General features: G+C 34.7%; 1 protein-coding gene across 1 annotated transcript in view; it reads left to right on the top strand.

Annotated features, from left to right (window-relative positions):
- HPSE (heparanase) overlaps positions 1 to 20,349 on the top strand; it is a 33,425-nt gene that overhangs the window by 11,134 nt on the left and 1,942 nt on the right. Inside the window, exons 2-11 of the mRNA XM_039845617.1 lie at positions 2,383 to 2,528; positions 4,232 to 4,357; positions 8,667 to 8,840; positions 9,784 to 9,952; positions 10,284 to 10,331; positions 10,813 to 10,906; positions 11,553 to 11,659; positions 12,731 to 12,845; positions 15,584 to 15,702; positions 16,764 to 16,910. Of these exons, the coding sequence (XP_039701551.1) occupies positions 2,383 to 2,528; positions 4,232 to 4,357; positions 8,667 to 8,840; positions 9,784 to 9,952; positions 10,284 to 10,331; positions 10,813 to 10,906; positions 11,553 to 11,659; positions 12,731 to 12,845; positions 15,584 to 15,702; positions 16,764 to 16,910 (1,245 nt within the window). The remainder of the gene's footprint in view (positions 1 to 2,382; positions 2,529 to 4,231; positions 4,358 to 8,666; positions 8,841 to 9,783; positions 9,953 to 10,283; positions 10,332 to 10,812; positions 10,907 to 11,552; positions 11,660 to 12,730; positions 12,846 to 15,583; positions 15,703 to 16,763; positions 16,911 to 20,349) is intronic.

Here is a 20,349-nt window from a genome sequence, read left to right as displayed (position 1 = left end):
CTGCACACACCTGTCAGCCCTTCAGTGGTGCCATATGCTCTTAGACCTCTAGTTTTGCATAGACTTTTTCCTACACCTGGAATACTTCCTTCGATCCCACCTCACTGTCTTTGATCTGGATGAGATTTATTCCTTGCAGATGTCCAACAGTGAAGGCCCTTCCCCTGGGAAACCTCTAACCACCCCTTGCCCCCAGCCCAAAGTTTCGGTTAATGTCCCCTTTGTTCTCATAGCACCGTTTGGGAATTGCCTGTTTACTTGTTCATCTATATCATTAGACTATAAATTACATGAGGACAGCAGCTGTGTCTGTCTCATTTGCTGTCGTATCCCCAGCAATGAGCATGATGCCTCCACAAAGTGGGCCTGTGGTAAATATTTATTGAAAACTTAATGGACGGCTATGTCTCCTTTAAGTAAATTTTTGTTTCTTCGTCTATTCTTAAACACACACACACACACATACATACACAGAAACACACTCACTAAACCACCCTGTATAAATTATCATGTGCTTATTATAAAAAACTTGTAAAATACAAAAAAGCAATAGAAAAGAGTCTATCATCCATCTTACCACACAGTAATCACTGTTATCTCCTTCTGTAGGTATTGTTTTCATTGTTGAAATGACACTATGTCTACAGTTTGTTCATCTTATTGTGGTAAAATATACTAAACAAAATTTGTCATTTTAACCATTTTTAAGCATGTAGTCAGTCCACTGGCATTAAATACATTCACATTATGGTGCAATCATCACTACCATCATGTTAGAACTTTCACCTTCCGAACTGAAACTGTACCCATTAAACAATAATGCTCTATTCCTCCTCCCTACAGTTTATTTCTTTGGGTTTATAGCAGAATGGAACTGGTTTTTTTCCGAATCCTTGCTTAGTCCAAGTTAGCATCTCCATTTATTTTTAAGTGGTTTTGAGAACCCCATGGCAGATGCCATCCTTCTAGAGTTCTGGTGCTGTCAGGTATTTCAGTCAGGGCGAATTCCAGGTCGATTACATTTCTGAAGTCTCGCTTTGTGTTACACTTGCTCGTGCCAGACCCACATATGTTCAAGGGCTCATGAAAATACTTTAACTTCTTTTAAGATCCATAGACTCCTAGAAAATAAACTTTTAGGTCAAAGAAAATGTTTTAACATATAATATTGGCATATTTAACTTTAAATAAATAAATAGTTTCATAACATAATTTAAAAAAAAAAATTGTGGAGAAACAGGCTCATGAAGGAAAAAGTGCCTAGATAGTACAATTCTAAGCTCTCAAGTAACGAATATAAATGGTGAGGAGGACTTGGTGAGGTTTTTTAATGCAGGATATTTATTCTTTCGTTAATTTCCATCTTTCAATTTCTCTTTTCTAAGCACAAATAAATCTTTTGAAAATTTTTCATAGCACTATATATAGTTAAGCAGGAGCACATCTTAAAATTTTAAATTTTAGGTCAGGTCTTTAATTACTAGGATATTGGCAATTAGATATTTTTCCTGGAAAGATTTTTTGATTTGAAATAAACCCAGATGTAAACTAAAATCGGGCCAATCCGAGAACTACACAGCATTGATTTTATGTGTTTTAAGAGCATTCCAGAGAGCAGCGTGGCCAGGATCACATACGTGAGACTTCAGAAAAGTTTGGCAGGGGTCCCTGTTACCTGGGTCTTCTGCTTTCTTAGTTTTGTTCACTTAAATATTCATGACATCTTCATCCTTCTGAGGGAAGGGATTATAAATCCTTCTAATTCCATTCTGTAGCATCTGGTACCATGCTGAGCACCTGACAGGCACCTATCAGGAGCATTTTTGGCTTGATGAGATATGCATTTGAATTGCTCAAATTGGAGGTGTCAATGATAGGAATTGGAATCTTATATAATTCTAAGCTATTTGACTTAAATTAAAAAAGATTGTTTTCTTGGGGGGGGTAGTTAGGGAGAGAAGGGAGAATCATAAGTCATTTGTGAACTTCTCTGGGAACATAAATTTTTGAAGACAATCTATTTTTCAAAGAAACACAGAGTCATCTTTCCTGTCATCTTCACTCTCTCACCTCTTTTCCTCCATCAATCATAAGACATTATGAGTTTTTTGAAAGCACTGAACACTATTCTACTTGTCAAGTTAAAATACAACCTCTTGCCGAAAAGCTCCAGGTTGCCTCCAGGTGCCTAGAAGAGCAACCTCGCAATTAGAAACATTCGGATTGAGACGATTCCCCTAATATAGCAACATGACTTCTCTCTCCAAGGCCTGTATAGCCAGACACGAAGAAATAGGTCCACCGAAAGAGAAGGAAGTAAACCTGTTTGACTGGATGATCTTGGAAAAAATCATTTTAATTTCTTGCTTGTCTTCATAACAGTTCTGCAAAGCTTCGTACTTTGGCCAGAGGTTTGTCTCCTGCATACCTGAGATTTGGTGGCACCAAGACAGACTTTCTAATTTTTGATCCCAAGAAGGAACCAAGCTTTGAAGAGAGAAGTTACTGGCAATCTCAATCCAAGCAAGGTGAAAAAATTTAAAGATTAACCACATATTTTCTTAATTTGAGTCAGTCATGAGCATTCAATAAGAAATGAAGGGCTCCCAACTGACCCGTGGAGGCGCCTACACAGAAAGAGGAGCAGGTTTCCTTCTCCTGATGCTTTCATGAAATGTGAGCCCTCCCATGACAAGGTGTGCTGCGCAGGACTGAGAGTTAACTGCGTAAATAGAACAACAAAGTAGCTGAAGGACAGAGCTGCCTAGAGGGAGCATGAGGGTAGAAATGTCTCAAACTGAAGAGAGTAATTTCCAGTTGAAGATGTAATGGGTTGAAACCCATTTATTGTGGAACTAGAATGTGGATGAAAGGCATACCAAGAGGACGTGAGACATACTCTGCTCCTAAGAGAGGATTTTAAGGCTTGATTTATTGAGCAATGATTCTCAAACTTTATTGACTATACATAATCTCCTGGAGTGAGTTTGAATATTTGAATACCTGAGCTCCAACCTTAGTTCCCAGTTTAGCAAGCTCCTCGGGTAAGTCTGATATTGGAAGTCTGTGAGCTTCACCTGGGAAACCTGCCCCTAGGGAGCCACGAGGATTTGCCCCATCTTTCATTAAGTGCCATACAGACATCAAAGGGAAGTTAAATCATTATCTTAAAATTTTTTTAAATATCATATACATTACGAATTATAGTAATATATGTATAATGTATATATTAATGAACATTTCATTTTTTCATATGTTACACATTTTCCTTCTGTTTATTTTTTTCATTTAGGAAGTATTTAGAACAGTTAATCAGTAATTGGGCCAAAATTGATAGAATAGTAATTAGAAAAAAAAAACAGGAGGATTCTCTTGAAATAATACGTTGAAATAGTTTATGGTTAGATTTGGCCCTTTCCCACCAGTCATATGTCTCATAAGTGTAGACCAGAAACTGTCCGGAAACTGTCCTTTGCTCATTAACTTTTTTCATCCTGTTTGGGGTGGGGGTGGTCCCTGGGATTATCCAAGTGCCTCTGAAACATTCTTTGTGAGCATGGGGATGGATAAGGCACTGGCTGCCAGAAAACCAGAATGTGCGGTTTCTCAGAAAGGAAGTGGTTGGCATGTTAGCCAGCCCTGGCAGCAAGCACCCAGCATCCCTGCTGTCTTGTGATAAAGAAACACAGTCTGTCTGACAGGATAGTGGTGGATTTTCCAAGTGCACATGTTGTGATCTCAGAAACTTTGATGCTACCGAATTTGAAGGAAAAAAAGTCAACATTTCCTGCCTACCATTATGCCAAGAGGAAATCACCACATATCAGATACAGTCCGCATAAAACAAATTTCTATGTGTTTTGAAGGGGAACCTTAAGAGAACTGAATTATGTTTTCTTCAGTGGGATTCTCTGGTAATTCCAAGTTTTTGAGGAGCCTTCTGAATTGTTAAATAACTTGAAATTATATCCACTGTACCTGTGTCCAATATTTCTTAGGAAACCTGCCCTTTGGGTATTTTTTGTTTTGTTTTTTTTGTTTTGTTTTGGTGGTGACCAGGTAGCCAGAAAATTGGCATACGTAACAGAATATATTTTCTCTGGTTTCATACCTAACAAACAGAAACTTAATTGTCCTATTTTAGTCACATAAATAGCCAACTAAATAAATGTATAGGATTTCAACCTCATCAATGTGAAAATAGATTCTCTAAATTATCTTCCATTTGCAGATATTTGCAAATCTGGATTCATCCCTTCTGATGTGGAGAAGAGGTTACAGTTGGAATGGCCATTCCAGGAGCAATTGCTACTCAGAGAACAGTATCAGAAAAAGTTCAAGAATAGCACCTACTCAAGTAAGGAATGAACAGCACCCTGCAGGTGTCCCAGCTCCTAAAATATTTGGATAACTTGAACTTGGGCTTGAATCTAATAAGCCCTATAGCAATTGTACAAAGCTGCATAATACTCAAATATTATCAAGAGTTAATGGGAAAATTTGAACCCCCCAATTTCTTTTCTTTTCTTCACCTGACTTTACCTACTAGCCACAGAATGAAATATAAAAATCATTCATTCACAAGCTAATAATGACCTAAACTTTTCTGAAGAACTAAGAAATCAAGGAAGATGAATACATTCCTTGTGTAAAAGTAAAATATAAAAGTGTGAAGAATAAAATGCAAAAAGCATTTACACCTTGTCCATTCTCTCTCCCTCCCAGAAGCAACCCCTATTATAAGTTGGTGTATCATTAAGCAGGGGAATCCTGGCTCAGACCAGACAGTCTTGGCCGTCAAGCAGCTCTCTCTTTTTCTTTCCTCCGTGGCTTTGCAAAACACAGGACTAGCTCAACTAACCAGAAATTTATTTCCATCCACTGAAACAGTTTTCCAGTCTTCAGAATGATATGACATTGTTACAAAGGGCTTTAAAGCAACTGAAACAAGTGAGCCTTATTTAACTATGAAATGAATTTTTATCTGAAAGTTAATGTTTTATATCTATCTAGGGGATGATGTTGTCCCAGATCTCAGTTAAGAAAATAACCTGCTCAGATACTGTCTGTCTTCTTCTGACTTTTTAAAAATAGATTATCTTGAAGTTAATTTGGGTTAGTCAACATTTCTAAAAGTACATTATTGAAAGTAAATTTTTTATCTTTATAAGATTTTACTGTATAACATCTGGATTTCAGTGTGTCAAATAGATTTTTTATTTTTATATTTTTTATTTATAAAGGACAGAAAAAATGTGACATATAAGAAATGAGAAAATAGGTTATGTGCTAATAGATAATGTAGTTCTCTAAATTATTTTTTTTGTGTTTTAAAGCTGGGGATGGGTGAATACACTGATACATGAATAATATGATCTTTGGTTGAGTGGCATAAAGCAGGGCCATCTCAGATCCCTTAAAGGAGTAATAAAAGTACAAGAGACCCACGGCAACAAAGTCTCACTTGTAATAAATAAATCATTATGATATAGGCCTACTGAGAGAAGACCTCAGAGTATTAGGTAATCTATAGATTCTTGCTTTTTTTTTTTTATCATGTTAAACATTACACCAGTTTATCATCAATTTTTCTTTAAAAAAGTTTTGCTACCTCACATGATCTTTCTGGAACCAAGATGGCAGGTTTCCAACATCTTTTCCTGCCTCTGGGACTTGGACATTCATAGTTTCTATACCAAGGGAAATTGCCTTTACTAACTATGTCATAATTATGTCAGTATAACTCCAGCCACCGTGCTGGCACTGCTAAAATGTACAACAGATACAGATAGTTTATTTATATTTGGAAACATTCGACCTCTGGTTTGAAATTCTCTATTTTAATCTACATGTCTTGGAAACATATAGATAGGAAACTACTGTGTTTATTCTGGGTACCAACTCATTATAATGATAAGTATCTCAGAAGCCAATAGATGTTTCCACACATTGTTCTGCTTTCATGGCTGAGGCTGGTAATGCCTGAGTATCTTAGGGTGGCATCATATGATGGAAGAGATAGTAATAGTCTATTGCAGCAAGAACTCATTAATTGCTTAGTGACCTACACCTTTAAAATGGGTGTCCTAGAAGAAACAGATAGTTTTCTAATTATAGAGCCCATTGCGTGGTGTGTTTCACTTAAGTAGAAGGTGACAAAAACATTTGTCATGAAAATATAAACTCACACTTTAAACCTGTTTGGACAGGAAAAGGAAGCAATGTTGCAGATAGAAGTCTGGGTGTGACCGCAGGAAGGACTCTCGTATTAAAGTAATCATATTTAATGAGTAATTCTTTGTTCTCTTTCTCTACCTCTCTTCCTCATTACCCTACTCCTCCACCCTCACCACCCACTCTCACACTGGATGCTGGACACATTCATGTGAATGTACATGGAATAATACCAGAGAAATAGTCAGTGCCAATTTTTAATGTGCCATTTAGATTATCTTTGTCCCAGGGATCTTTCCATCCTCTCATACAGTAAGAGAAAAGATTGGATAATGATTGGGAATTGAATAATTGCTATGAGTTTTCTTACTAATCTTATTTTGAGGAGGAAATAGGCCAGATGGTTTTTTTGTTGTTTTTGTTTTTTTAAAGAGTAGGTTTAAACTCAGTGATTACATTCCTTACTGTAGGAGATGTTACTGTTATGTTACAGGGGGCATATAATAGAATTTTAAGCTACATATATTCCAGTGCATTTGGAAAAATGAAAAAATAGAAGAAGAATAAAGTATAAGTTGAATAAATACTCGGAAATACAAACATTTCATGTTTTCTGAAAATGCATAATCTTTGTAAAGGGGATAGGCAACAACAGTGCTTCATATCTGTAAGAGTGTTTATGATTTACGAAAGGTTTTCACACATGTGTTGTTTCTACCTTGGTTTTATGAGGTAGTTACTAGTTTCAGGATTGTAGATCTGTAGCAGGGTAAAGGGGTCGTCCCTTCAATTTGTAAGTGGGAGAGTTGGGGCTGGAGCTCAGGACTTATGATTCCTGATCCAAGACACTTTCTCCAATATATAAGGCTAAAATATAGCTGTAAGTAAGGCAGTCCCAGGGCTTTTATAACAGGCTCTAGTAATGGCACTGCCACCAAAAAGCTACGGGATATTGAGCAAAGAACTTCATTTTGGGGGGTGTCAGTTTGCTCAGAGAAAAATGAGGGCGGCGGTTTGGGGAGGACTCAATTAATTCCAAAGGCCGGTGCTGTCCTAGGATCCAGTGGGATGCTGAGCTGCAGGGCTCAGAGAGCTTTGCAAGCCCAGGGTCTGTGAGGCTTTGATGACAGGCAGCAATTTTATGGAAATGGTGAAACAGCAAACATCAAAAATATGTAAAACGCCTTACTTGGGGTCATTTCTGCCCTTCAGCATTCATCAGCAGTATTAAATCTAGGGTTTCACTGCTATGGTGATCCAAATAATTCAAGCTGAAGACTTAGAAAGAAAACAAAAACAAAGTCACTTTTAAGAAGTCAGGGTATAAATTTGACAGAGATTTTTTTTTTAAAAACTAGGAGAGTTCAAGAGTGGACTTCTATATAGCAAATCACTAAATGTACATGAAAAATCTTAAGAACTTAATTAGCATATAACTGATTTAAAGATGACACTAAAAATCAATCACATTGTTGCCAATCTCAAAAAAGTGATAACAGACTAGGTAAAAGCTGAATTCAAAAGTTCCCGAACTTTTACGGCACTTGAGTGACTCATTGCTTCTTTTTCACAGCATACCTCACCCAAAAGAAATACCTAAATGTTTCAATTATTAAGTTGTTGTTAGGTTATTAGGTCCAAACACCCAAATAGTAATAATTCTCATCATGTCCAACAGATTTTGATGTGTTTCTTTTACAATTTTAAAAGATTCTGCAGTGCCCCCATGAGTAGAGTTGCTTGGTTCAATCTGACTGTCAGAGAAACAATAATTTTTTTACTGTAAGTAAAAAATTTAAATTTATCGAATATTGCATTATACATACACTAAAATTATTCATTATTTATCTGAAGTTCAAATTTAACTAGATGTCTTGTATTTTTCTTTGCTAAATCTGACAACTATGTCTGTCAGCAAATTCCGTGTGGCTCTCTAGGGTGCCTTGGCACAAAGTTTGGAAACCACAGCCCTGTAGCCCTGGGCCAGTTTTTAGTGTAAAATTCTATGTATTTAAAGTTAATCATATACATGAGTTTTTCAAAAAAATTATTTTAAACATACTTAAATTTACCAATTTTTTTTTTTACCAAAATATTTTGTGACTGAATTTGCTAGTAGATATTTAGACTATGAAGAGTGGGGCTTATGTTCACTATGATGGTCTGGCTTGCGCATGTCGAGGGCCAGCTGTGCTGTCATTCCCCCAGTTCACCTGAGGTCACTTGGAAAAAACCCTAGGGCCAGAGCAAAGCTCCTAGTACCTTCCATAGGATTTGATTCAACAGTTGAAGCAAATGAAATTATGCTGACTTTTTTTATTAACTCGCCAGTCCACTTTTGTTGTCTTTTATTCATAATTTTAGTCACTCATTAGGACAAGGATTCCTTCAGTTTAATAACAGAAATAGTAAATCATTATGAAGGGCAAATCTGGAGGCCTTCGCCCCTGTAGTGCTGCTCTAACCATTACATTGCAACTTTTGTCTTTTAGGAAGCTCGGTGGATATACTGTATACTTTTGCAAATTGTTCTGGATTGAACTTGATCTTTGGTCTAAATGCCTTACTACGAACAGCAGATCTGCAGTGGAACAGTTCTAATGCTCAGTTGCTCCTGGACTACTGCTCTTCCAAGAGTTACAACATTTCTTGGGAACTAGGCAATGGTAAGTATCCCTAGAAACTTAATAAGGAGATTGCCCTTTGGCATTATTTGTTGCTACAGACTAATGGATACAGACTATTTCCCAAATATCCATTCTTTTTAATATTAGTAAATACACTTCTGGCCAAGCCCATCCATACAGTGCATAACAGCGCAACTTTTGAAATTGCTTATGGCAGAAAACTCCTTTGTATATCCCAGAACCTATTGCTAATCCAAGTTTATGTAATGTTCAAGCTGAGGACTAAATGGAACCAGCAATTTCCACAGCTCCCAGGTTCCCTTAGGATTTTCAGGGTCACTTAGGCCTATTATGCTTGGCAGGCTGGACTCAGCAAAACTGTAAAGCAGGCAGTTTGCTTTTACCTTCCTAATCCTTTCTTTGTTTCTCAACTAGTCAGTTAATCTCAGCAACCTCATCACAACCCTTATGATATGCTCAAGCTTCAAATTCCCAGATTAGAATCCTACCTGGATCAAGCTCCTGATTGTCTTCTTCAACTCTTTTTTGCAAGGAATTTATTTATAAACTCTAACTAAAGTGCTAATGGTTTGTCACATTCATTCAAATGTATTTATAATGCTTTCCTCACTGAGACTTTTAATTGTAGAAATCGGTTTTTAAATGTCTTCCCCTAACCACAATCTTTTTTTAAAAAAAGCAAATTAGGTTATTAAATAATGGATACAGACTATTTCCCAAATATCCATGGTTTAATACCTCCATTATTAATCACAAATTGTTTTTAATATCACCTCATACTTCAGTTATATAATTCAAATTTTTGTTTTTCTGGAATATCTTCTTTATAACTAGACATTTTCCTTTCCTTAACTTTGTATTCTAAGTTTTTGTAATTTGAAAAATGCTCTGTTGATTTTATATGCTGCTTTTAAATAAGAAATTTCTAAGTAGGTGATTACTTTGACAATTGCTCTTTCAGAACCTAACAGTTTCCAGAAGAAGGCTGGTATTTTCATCGATGGATTGCAGTTAGGAGAAGATTTTATTGAGTTGCATAAACTTCTAGGAAAATCTGCTTTCAAAAATGCAAAACTCTATGGTCCTGATGTTAGCCAGCCTCGAGTAAAGACTGTTAAGATGCTGAGGAGGTAAGAGCTCGAGGAAGCAGAACCACTTTTCTTAAAAGTACTATTTCTCTCTGGTGAAGAACTCTCATTCGTCTGCCTGTTATTAAACGATTTGCTGCCTGACTAGATGGTTTACCAAAAAAGTTAACATTGACTGGCTCAGAATACCAAGGATTTGGGGGCAAATGGCACCAAAGATAAAATTTGTATCTGCGTTAGGAAGTTTGTGTTTGCATGATCCTAAAGTAGTAACTAGCTCATTTCTAAGAAATAAAACTCTTGTGTGTATGTTGTGCATATAAATTATGTATATGAGAATTAAGTGATAACCTAATAGATTTTTTTGTTCTAGTTTCCTCAAGGCTGGGGGAGAAGCGATTGATTCAGTTACATGGCATCAGTAAGTATGTCTCCTGCTCTTTATACTGGCTTTACTTACTACCTAGTTTTCAAAATATTATTCCCATTTAATTGCTAATTGACTTTATAGTTGAAGTAAGAAACAAACTGTGTCTCAAGCAGCACGGTACTATAATTTTAATATGAATAAAACAAAAATTTTAACTTACTTTAAATAATGTGGTGGTTTCTACAAGATCAACGCACACTATCATTTAACTCATGGAGCGTATAAGTAGCTAAAGCCAATATGCTTGCCAAAGGACAGGTAAGCCACAAGTACCTGTACTGGTGACTGTGTCTTCTCAAGACAGAGTAACTGATCCCCTTCCATCTTGGTCTCTCCTTAGTAGAACTTCTGCCTTTTTTTAAACAAGGGGTGGAAAGAGGTAGGAAGGAGAGCAAGTCTGGCCAATTAACTTAAAAGCAAAAAGTAAAGGTTGTTTTTTTTTTTTTTCCTGAATATTTTTTGAATAATTAAGCTACTACTTAAATGGACGAATTGCTACCAAAGAAGATTTTCTAAACCCTGATGTGTTGGACACTTTTATTTTATCTGTGCAAAAAATTTTCCAGGTAATAGTCTTTTTTTTCTTTTTTTAATGTAAAACCAGAGTCTTTATTCTGTAGTTTAGCCAAATTATATATATATATATATATACACACACATATGTATGCATATGTAATTTATATATATAATTTATATATATTATATGCATATATATGTGTATACACATATAATATATACACATACACATATATACACATATATACATATATGTAATTTATATATATAATTTATATATATTATGTGTATATAATATATATGTATAAATTATATATATATATAATTTAGAACAAAAAATATAAAACATTTATGCATTTTTCTAATTTTAGAGAACAGGCAGTAGGTCTTATTCGCCGCTGCCCCCCTTAGTATTAGGTCTTATCCATGTATGTTGATTAGAAATTAAAAATATTTCTAATAACCTTTTGGCAGAATTAACTTTCAGAGGCCATAAGAATGAGATTATTTACATTCCTTTCACACCTAGTATTCCAATAAAAGTAAAGTGCCCAAGAACTAAATGACTGTGAATATATTTTGTAACTATATCGGACAGATGGATCTGGGAATACAAAGTTTTGAATGTCATTAATCTTCAACACCGTAATCAGTCACTTTGTTTGCAGTTACCATGGAGACTTTCCTCTTCCATAGGTTGTTGAGGAGACCAGACCCCACAAGAAGGTGTGGTTAGGAGAAACAAGCTCTGCATATGGGGGTGGAGCGCCCTTGCTGTCCAACACCTTTGCAGCAGGCTTTATGTGAGTGAAGTAGCATTCACCTCAGGGACCAGATGCAGCATGCTCTTATTCTATTTGGTTGAGCTAGTTCAGCAACCAAAACTCTTATTAAAGATGGTTTCTGAGCCTCAAAATTCGTTCTAGATTTTGCAAGAAAATGACTTCCTAAAACTTGTTGGATACCTTTAACATGTGTCCCAAATTAATCATTGTATGAATGAATTGCTTTAGAAGTTTTATTCCTTAATTATGGCCCAGAAACATGCCAAGAATTCCTCTTCTAAAGAAGTACATTGGGAAAAAAAAGAGAGAGAGAGAGACAGAAAGAGAGAAAAAAAGAGAGAGAGAGAGAAAGTACATTGTAAAAGAATGCATCTAGAACCTTGTCTCTGAGAAGGACACATATAATACATGTACCTACCCAGTATTTATAAATTCCCAAGAAGCCCAGTATTTATGAATTCCCAAGAAGTTTAGAGCCTGAAATATGAGGGGCTACCAATGAATTTAAAGGTTTCCATTACGACTCCATTAACACACTTAATCTCTAGTTCCATATCCTCACATAGAGACTTATTCTCTTTCCTCTTCTACCCTCATTCTTATAAGCCCAGAATAAAGCATACAGAGAGAGGCATGAGGAGAAAAGAATGGAGATGTTTATTTTACCATTAACTAAAGATGGGGGACAAGAGGTGTCCATAAATGTTTAGGTATGATTCTACTTATTTCATGTTCTACTACTGCTGACTACCAGCAACTTTGTAGTCTTTAGATCTCACATGGAGATGGGGTGGAGGAGGAATACCCCAAAAGGCAAGGAATAACTGTCTAATTGCAGATATTGTCTTACCCTGAAGGGGATTTCCATGGCATATTAACAATCTAGGGTTTGTTATCTTGCAGAAGTGTGGGGATATGTGAAGGGAAGAATAGTTTCCATTTCATTTGAATGACTTGTTTACAATTAATACCACTTTTCTGGTTTCTTGTTAATTCCCCCCACATAGATGAATAAATCAGAATAATATATAATTAGATTGATTTATTTTGTTTTCTAAATCTGAAGAACGCTTGGTTTCACTCTCTTAGGTGGCTGGATAAATTGGGCCTTTCGGCCAGAATGGGCATAGAAGTGGTGATGAGGCAAGTGTTCTTTGGAGCTGGAAACTACCATTTAGTGGATGAAAACTTTGAACCCTTACCTGTAAGTGACCATTATTTTCCTACTGCTGTGAGTAGATTAGAATAGGTTGAGGGCCCCTTGTATTAACTCCCTACGAACAGTCAAGCCTCTCAATAAATTCAATTTTCTCAATAAGTAACCAAGTCATGGAAAGATGAATTGGAGAAAACCTTACAGATCATCCATTCGAACATTTTTGTGTCTCAAGAGAAGAAATTGAGACCCAAGAATAAAGTTTTTTAGTGTGGACCGTTTGGGTCAAGGTGTCATTTGAAATTTTATGACTCCAGTTTTACAAGATATCAAACTTGGATCAAAAAAATGTTTTACAGTGTAAATCAAAGTTAAAATTGCCTACAGTATCCAGAGCTTTAATACTTTTTTATGTCACGAAATCATAATTTAGCTAACTTTAATATATGCTAGTACCATGTATTTGTACAAAAATCTCACCCTAAAAATTGGCTATTTTGTTAATAATCTTCAAGATACTTGAATAATATCTCATTTTCACCCTACCTTTTACTGAGTCTGGTGCTAAATTAAGAAATATAGCCTTTCTGTCTAAATAGCCACCTGAAAGATTAGATAAATAGATAGATAGATAGATAGATAGATAATAGAGCTGCGAGAAACTTAAAAACCTTGATTGTTATAGTCTAAAATGTCATTTGAGGATATCTGTTTTCTAAAGATAATTCTTAAGGAAATTAGGAATATTATAGAAAAGCTAAGAAAGTTTGCAGAAAGTACATATCAAAATATAAACTAGGCTTTTGTGGTTTGTAGATAGATTTCCCAACAAAATGGTTTTAATCTATAGTGGTCCAAGCTCATGGAGCACACTGTTCATAACTTTTAGAAAATTCTCTTAAAAATGCCTTTGTACAAAGTGGAATCTCTTTCTTGAATATATTATGAACCATTTATAAAGTTAAACCAAATATAATTTCATTAGAGAAATATCCAAAATCTGTTGCTGGCCCTTTCTTAATTGGACCTTTAACAAGGAAGATAAATAAGTAGTTTCTACAAAATTCACATTGAGTACACTGTGTAGAAATTAGCCCGCTTATCCTGTCATCCTTTGTAAATTAGTGCCAGCTATTTGTTGTGTTATTTAAATCTCCTCAGTGCCCACACATAAATCTTTAGCTTAAGAACCATTTGTATATGGGCTAAATATACTTCTTCCTCAAGGTTCACAGTCAGCTAGAAAAGCTTGCAAGAATAAATGGTACGCTTGACACCTGGAGGATCCAAGGGAATCTGCCTCAAATCCATTTTACGTGTCTGTTTTCTTATTCGATTTGCGTAACAATCCTGGAAGGTGGCAAGGCAAATAACTTAGATCCATTTTTCAGATGAGGAAGTTCAAATTGAGATGAAGACACGTGACTTGTTGGAGGTCACACAGTTGTCCTATATTACTACTGGCTCCACAGTCTGTATGCTTTCTACCCTTCCAGTCACTGAACCATGCCAAAGTTATGTCTTCTTTGAAAACATTTCATTGAATCCACTCTTGTCTCAAGTGAAAATTTGAATTTAAGCAGAGAAACAAAAGCTGTTTGACCTGTTAGGCCTAACTTTCCCTCAACTCAAGAAGGAAAAGTTGGAGTATATGTTGAGTTAGTTATTTTAAAACTTATTATGGACAATTTCAAAGTAGAGAGAAAGCATATGAATCTCCAATCTTGTTTAATCTATAATCTTACCCACTCCTCACCTCCCACTTACTGGATTACTTTCAAGCAAATCTCAGATATATCACTTCATCCACACATATTTCATTATGTATCTTCTTTGTAAAACCATAACAAAATATCATTATCAGAACTTAAAATATTAACAATAATTCTACAATATCATCAATTATTTAGTCATCGTTTCACATTTTCCTTATTGTCTCAAATGTTTTTAATAGTGTTTTCAAGTCCACAAGGTCTACATATTGCATTTGGTTGATATAAAAAAGTGTATTAATCTTTAAGTTCTCCCTCTCCCTTTTTTTTTCTCCTTTGGAGTTTATTAAAGAAACCAGGTAATTTGTTTTAATATTTCTCACATTCTGGATTTTGCTAAATTTATTATTCACATGTAGTATTATTAACATGTTCCGCTGCCCCCTGTATTTCTTGTAAACTGGTAGTTAGAACTAGGGGAATGACCTTATTCAGATTTTGTTTTGTTTTGTTTTGCAAGAATTCTTTACTAACTGGTAATGTTATATGCTTCCATCAAGAGACATGTAATATCTGGTTGTCCTTCTTTTTTTGACCTCAATAGCTACTAGAGATGATTGTTGCCTGATCTATTACTTTATTAGGGGGTTATAAGCTTTTAAAGAAAAATATTTTAATCTCTTAAACAGATAGAACTTTTATTTTAAAAAGTTGTATGTATGTATGTATCTAAAAGTTCTGCTTTGAGCTTTGCTTTGAATTCTTGGATGTCAGACAGCAAAAAATATTTAAACTAACTCTGAACCATGAATTGTATTCTTGAGTTACATCCCCTAGCAGGCATGGACATCTGAATTGTGGAAACATAGTCCTCCAGTGATAAAAAGCAACATACAAGATATTGCCCTAGGATTCATGGGTAACACGAACCAAAAGATGAATCTTATTTAAATACCTCTAGAATAACAATCATAGTCTTTGTAGAATAGCTATTTGCTTCACATTGTTTTTGTTAAATAAAGAATTAAGTAAAGATCTATTTTTGTCCCTCCCCTTTCCAACCACCACAACTAGGATTATTGGCTCTCTCTTCTGTTCAAAAAACTGGTGGGCACCAATGTATTAATGGCAAGTGTGAAAGGTCCAGACAGGAGCAAACTTCGAGTATACCTTCACTGCACAAACATCAACCAGTAAGTATGCAACACACTCTTTACCACCCAACAAGTTTTAATTAGTAAGCACATAACTTCCTACTCTAATGCCCTGTTTTCCTCCATCTATCCAAGGGGTCTAAGCTATGTCATTGTTTTTTATGTCCATATTCATTCCATATTCATAGCGATATGGTGCCAAAGTCTAACTAAAAAATAAACAGCTTAAATATTAGCATTTGCAGTCCGGCAAATATTTTTACAATGATTTTAATTGTCATAATCTATAATAGAAATACACTCTGAATTTCAATAAAAAAGGAATAGTACAAATGTATTTTAATATGAACAATTACTTCATTAAATGACTGAGTGAATATAGATATTTATATGAATGAATAATTATATAAATATACTTATGCCCTTGTATCAAATCTGATAAATTTAATAAGGAAGAAGAATTAAAAGAAGAACAATAATCTTATTCTCAAAAGTTTCAACCCAATTTCTAGCCATAGACTTTTTGTAGTCCAGTGTTCTGGTAGGATGATAGTAAAATACTAATTCTAGCTAAAATAGCCACCTACCTTATCCAATTTCTGGTGAATTGGAACTCTGGATAGCGAGGGCCCCACCAGGAAGAAGTGGAGGAATAGTTTGGATGGACAAATTCTGAAAAGTATCAATAGATTTATTTTTCTTGTTTGCTTCACTCTTTTCAAAGGACTAGAAAAAGCCCCTGTTTATACTGTTTATAATTTGAATTCACATGAACCCACAAAGTGCACTTTTTACCATTTAACCTTTCTTTGTTGAACATGATGGGCTGACTAGCTTCCTAGCAACTCTGCTTGGCAAAGCGACAAAGGTCTCAGAGTGCTCTAGCCTGGAAAATGGTGGTGTGGAGAGCAAAATCATGTTTTCAAAAAGGACCACATCAGTATTCTTATATTATCATAAATATAAGGATAAAAAGGAAGGATAAAAAGAGGGCCCATCATCATTATAGATACTCAGTATCCATAGTTATATTTGTAATCAAATTTTTAATTGCTTAAATTTAATAAATATTTTTATTGAATTAGACTATTTGCTTTTAGCCCAAGGTATAAAGAAGGAGATTTAACTCTGTATGCCTTAAACCTCCATAATGTCACCAAGCGCTTGCAGTTACCATATTATTTATTTGACAAACAAGTGGACAAATACCTTGTAAAACCTTCAGGACCTGATGGATTATTTTCCAAGTGAGTAATTTTTCTTGTTCATTTCAAACTTTCATAAACACCAAATGTCTTGGTGTTTATCAGAATAGAGAGTGTTGACAGGGAGAAAAAGCAAGTCAATTATTTGAAATCTGACAATTCTTAATATTCAGGAAGTTTATATATGAATACTTATTAATACAGCTTTAACTTACTCTGAAAGTCCAAAGCAGAAGGATATGAACACAAACTAGCAGTTACCTAAGGAATAGTTTGCATTTCAAAAAGACTTGATATATCGAGACCCACTCAATGCATTTAGATTATTTGCTCTAAAAAGATTTATAATTCTTGGTAACACTGTCACTAAAGCAAAATATACCTATATATAATTGCTATTAAAGGCATGGGGGTTGGTGTAAAATATTATACTATGTGAGCTTGGTATGATTCTCTTATAGATTAAAGTAGTTTTCATTAGTTAGAGGAAGAAAAAAAATGGCCAGAAATGTACCTTTTATGTGGATCATTTAAAGTTGGTTCAAACGCATTTTGGTTTTAAAAGCCATGTCTTATAAAAGATCATATTCAACAGAATATCCAAGAATGACTATGAGCCTTGATGAGTTAGGCACACAAACATTGTCAGATTTTTGTCCAATATGTGTTAGAAGGTGCTCTCTTCATCATGACTATTCTCACTTTGGAACATAAAAAATTAAGAGTTTACAAAATTCTCACCATCTCCTCCCATCTTCGTAAGTATTATATGAGTGATATGTTCAGTGACAATTAGCATCATAACCTGAAAGAGGACAGTAAGCATGCTTTCTCCAAAGTCCTGCCCCCCATAGAAAAGCATTATTAACACTGGATACCATTCCTTTATTTTTCCCTATGCTTTATTTTACTATAACTATAATCATAAAACTTCTCATGGAAAAAAGGGAGAGGGAACCCACAAATTTTCCCAAGTGTCTCTCCATATATAGACATTATAGACATTAATAGAACTGCATGTTTTATGAAATACCTTGGCTTACTCACCCATTTTTTCTACTGTTTAAACCTTTTTCCTCTTGTCGTAAATAATACATATCTGGGTAACAGATACTTTCCTCTATTTGGGTTCTGACTCTTTTTGAAATGGGTATTTTTAGCATATTTGTGTCCAATGCTCATAAGAGAAAAGCTTTTCTGAAGTAATTGAATAATCACTATAGAGTTGGAAGTGTCTTAAGAGATCATTTTAGTCTAACCTTAGATAGGTGGTGAGGACATTGAGCTCTGTTTAATTCCTCCTCTGTTGGAGCTTCCAGCCTCTTTGGTGGCTGTTATTTCTGGCAAGGATAAAGTGAGGCTCTCTGTGCCTTTTCTCTGCTGCTCTTACTTTTGTTCTCTAGGGCAGAGGTTGGAAACTATACCTCATGCCTGTGGACAAGTTGGTTTAGAGGATTTTTTTTTTTTCTTTTTCCAGTAGGAGAGATTGACATTTTTATTTTTAATTAGTTGTCAACATTTAACAGTTGAAAATTACTAAAATATCTGGGTTTCTAGCTTTTCTTTAAAAATGGGTACTCTAGCAACTCTGGGCTTGTTTCCTCAACTAGATGGAGCTGAATTGGGATTGTGTACTTTAGACAGGTCATTCAGCTTTTTACTTCTCTTTTGTCCCTATGTGACCCTGTTATCTTATGCCTGTCCTACTGCACTTGCATATGTAACTTCCTTGGCCTTTGTGGGTATTTGAGTTTGCTACTCTTAATCTGAAACAATGCCAGATAACTCATTTTCTCCAGAATAATTCTCAACTATTTGAAAACAATTGGATTGTCTTCCAGCTCTATTTCATCTGAAACTTCACAAGCATGTCTTCTATTTCTTCATCATCATGTTGCTTACTTCAAAATATGAAACAAGATACTACCCTCAAGTAAAACCTAAATATGAAACAAGATACTACCCTCAAGTAAAACCCTAACCTTATTGCCCACTCTGATACAGAAATAATCAGCATGCTTTAAGCTTACACTCCGTACACTGGTAGCATCCTTTAGCTGTATTTATAGCTGATTAAACAATATAGCCCGATGGTATTAGTATTTTGCCCATGTTTAGGCATCTTAACCCACAGCAGAATTAATTTACAATGATTAGATTTACATTTAAACTCTGTAGCCTCTTCAAAAGTACTTCTGAAACATTTTGGTGTACCCTTGTTAATGATCCTCAATGTCATGTATAATAGCTCTTACTGTCATGTAGAGATGTTTTCAAAACCTATTTCTGTTTGTGGTTTCCTGGTGATGGTCATGGCATTTCCTCCTCGAGCTCATCTAAAAACTGATGTGATACAGGCATGAAAGCAAACCCTGGTGCATGTGGATTAAGTACAAACGCAATGCAGGCTGTTACCTGCCAGCACAAACGTGGGCATCTTATTGATGTTTTAAGGTACAAAGCCTAGAACTGGACCTCTAATCAAGGTTAAATGGAACCCAGTTTTTCTGCTGACTGATATTTAATGAAGATAAAGTATAAGAGATATTTAAAAATAGAAATTTTATAATAATGCTAAATTAGAAATGACCAAATATGTAACATTAGGCCATAACATAAGTAAATAACTAGTATACTCACACAATGGAATCCTGTGCAGCCTTTAAAATGATGTAATGCTGTGAGCAAATATTTAGATGTGATAAGGGAAAAAGAATCTAGTTTAAGAGACTATGTATAATATACCCATTTTGTTTAAATTAAAATACATATGTATTATGCATGCATAGAAAAGAGATGAAGGAATATACATCAAAATATTAAAAATAGTTATAATAATTTAACAGGTTGCTTTTGTTATGTTTATTTCTGAATAATAATGGTGATAACACTTTTGCAGTGCTTGCTACATGCAACGCACCATTTTAAGTGTTCTACATATATTACATGAATTACATATATGACATACATATAACTCTGACTTTAACTAATCTTCTAAATTTTCAACAATAAAAAAGTGCTAACTTTTTTTCACAATGTTAAAAGCATTTGAGAAAAAGATAATAGAGATATAAACATTTATATCTCTATTCCATAATTTAAATTCCATAATTTAAAATTATAGAAGTAACTGTAGAACCAAAAGGAAACTAAAGCTTTCTTCATGAGCTCTTGTTTATATTGCATTTGTTGCTGTGAACATGCATCATCTGATTTAAAAATAATAAATGTGCATAAGAAATAACATTTGTGCTTAACATTTTCTTCCATTTTTTGACTTAGTTTTGAATTTGAATTCCAATAATGAAATGCAAAAAAATAAATAAATAAAACAAAATTTTTGGAATCTATAGTTTAACCAAACAAAATCATTTCTATTTCACCACTGCAGTATACATTCTACCAAAATATCTTAACAATATAAGAAAATGAATGCATATCTCCTGGGGAAGGGGAGTTAGAAGATTATGGCCATAGTTAC

Source organism: Pteropus medius, unplaced genomic scaffold (genome assembly GCF_902729225.1).
Source record: "Pteropus medius unplaced genomic scaffold, Ma_sr-lr_union100, whole genome shotgun sequence".
Lineage (NCBI taxonomy): Eukaryota > Metazoa > Chordata > Mammalia > Chiroptera > Pteropodidae > Pteropus > Pteropus medius.
This window is presented reverse-complemented; position numbering and strand designations above follow the sequence as displayed.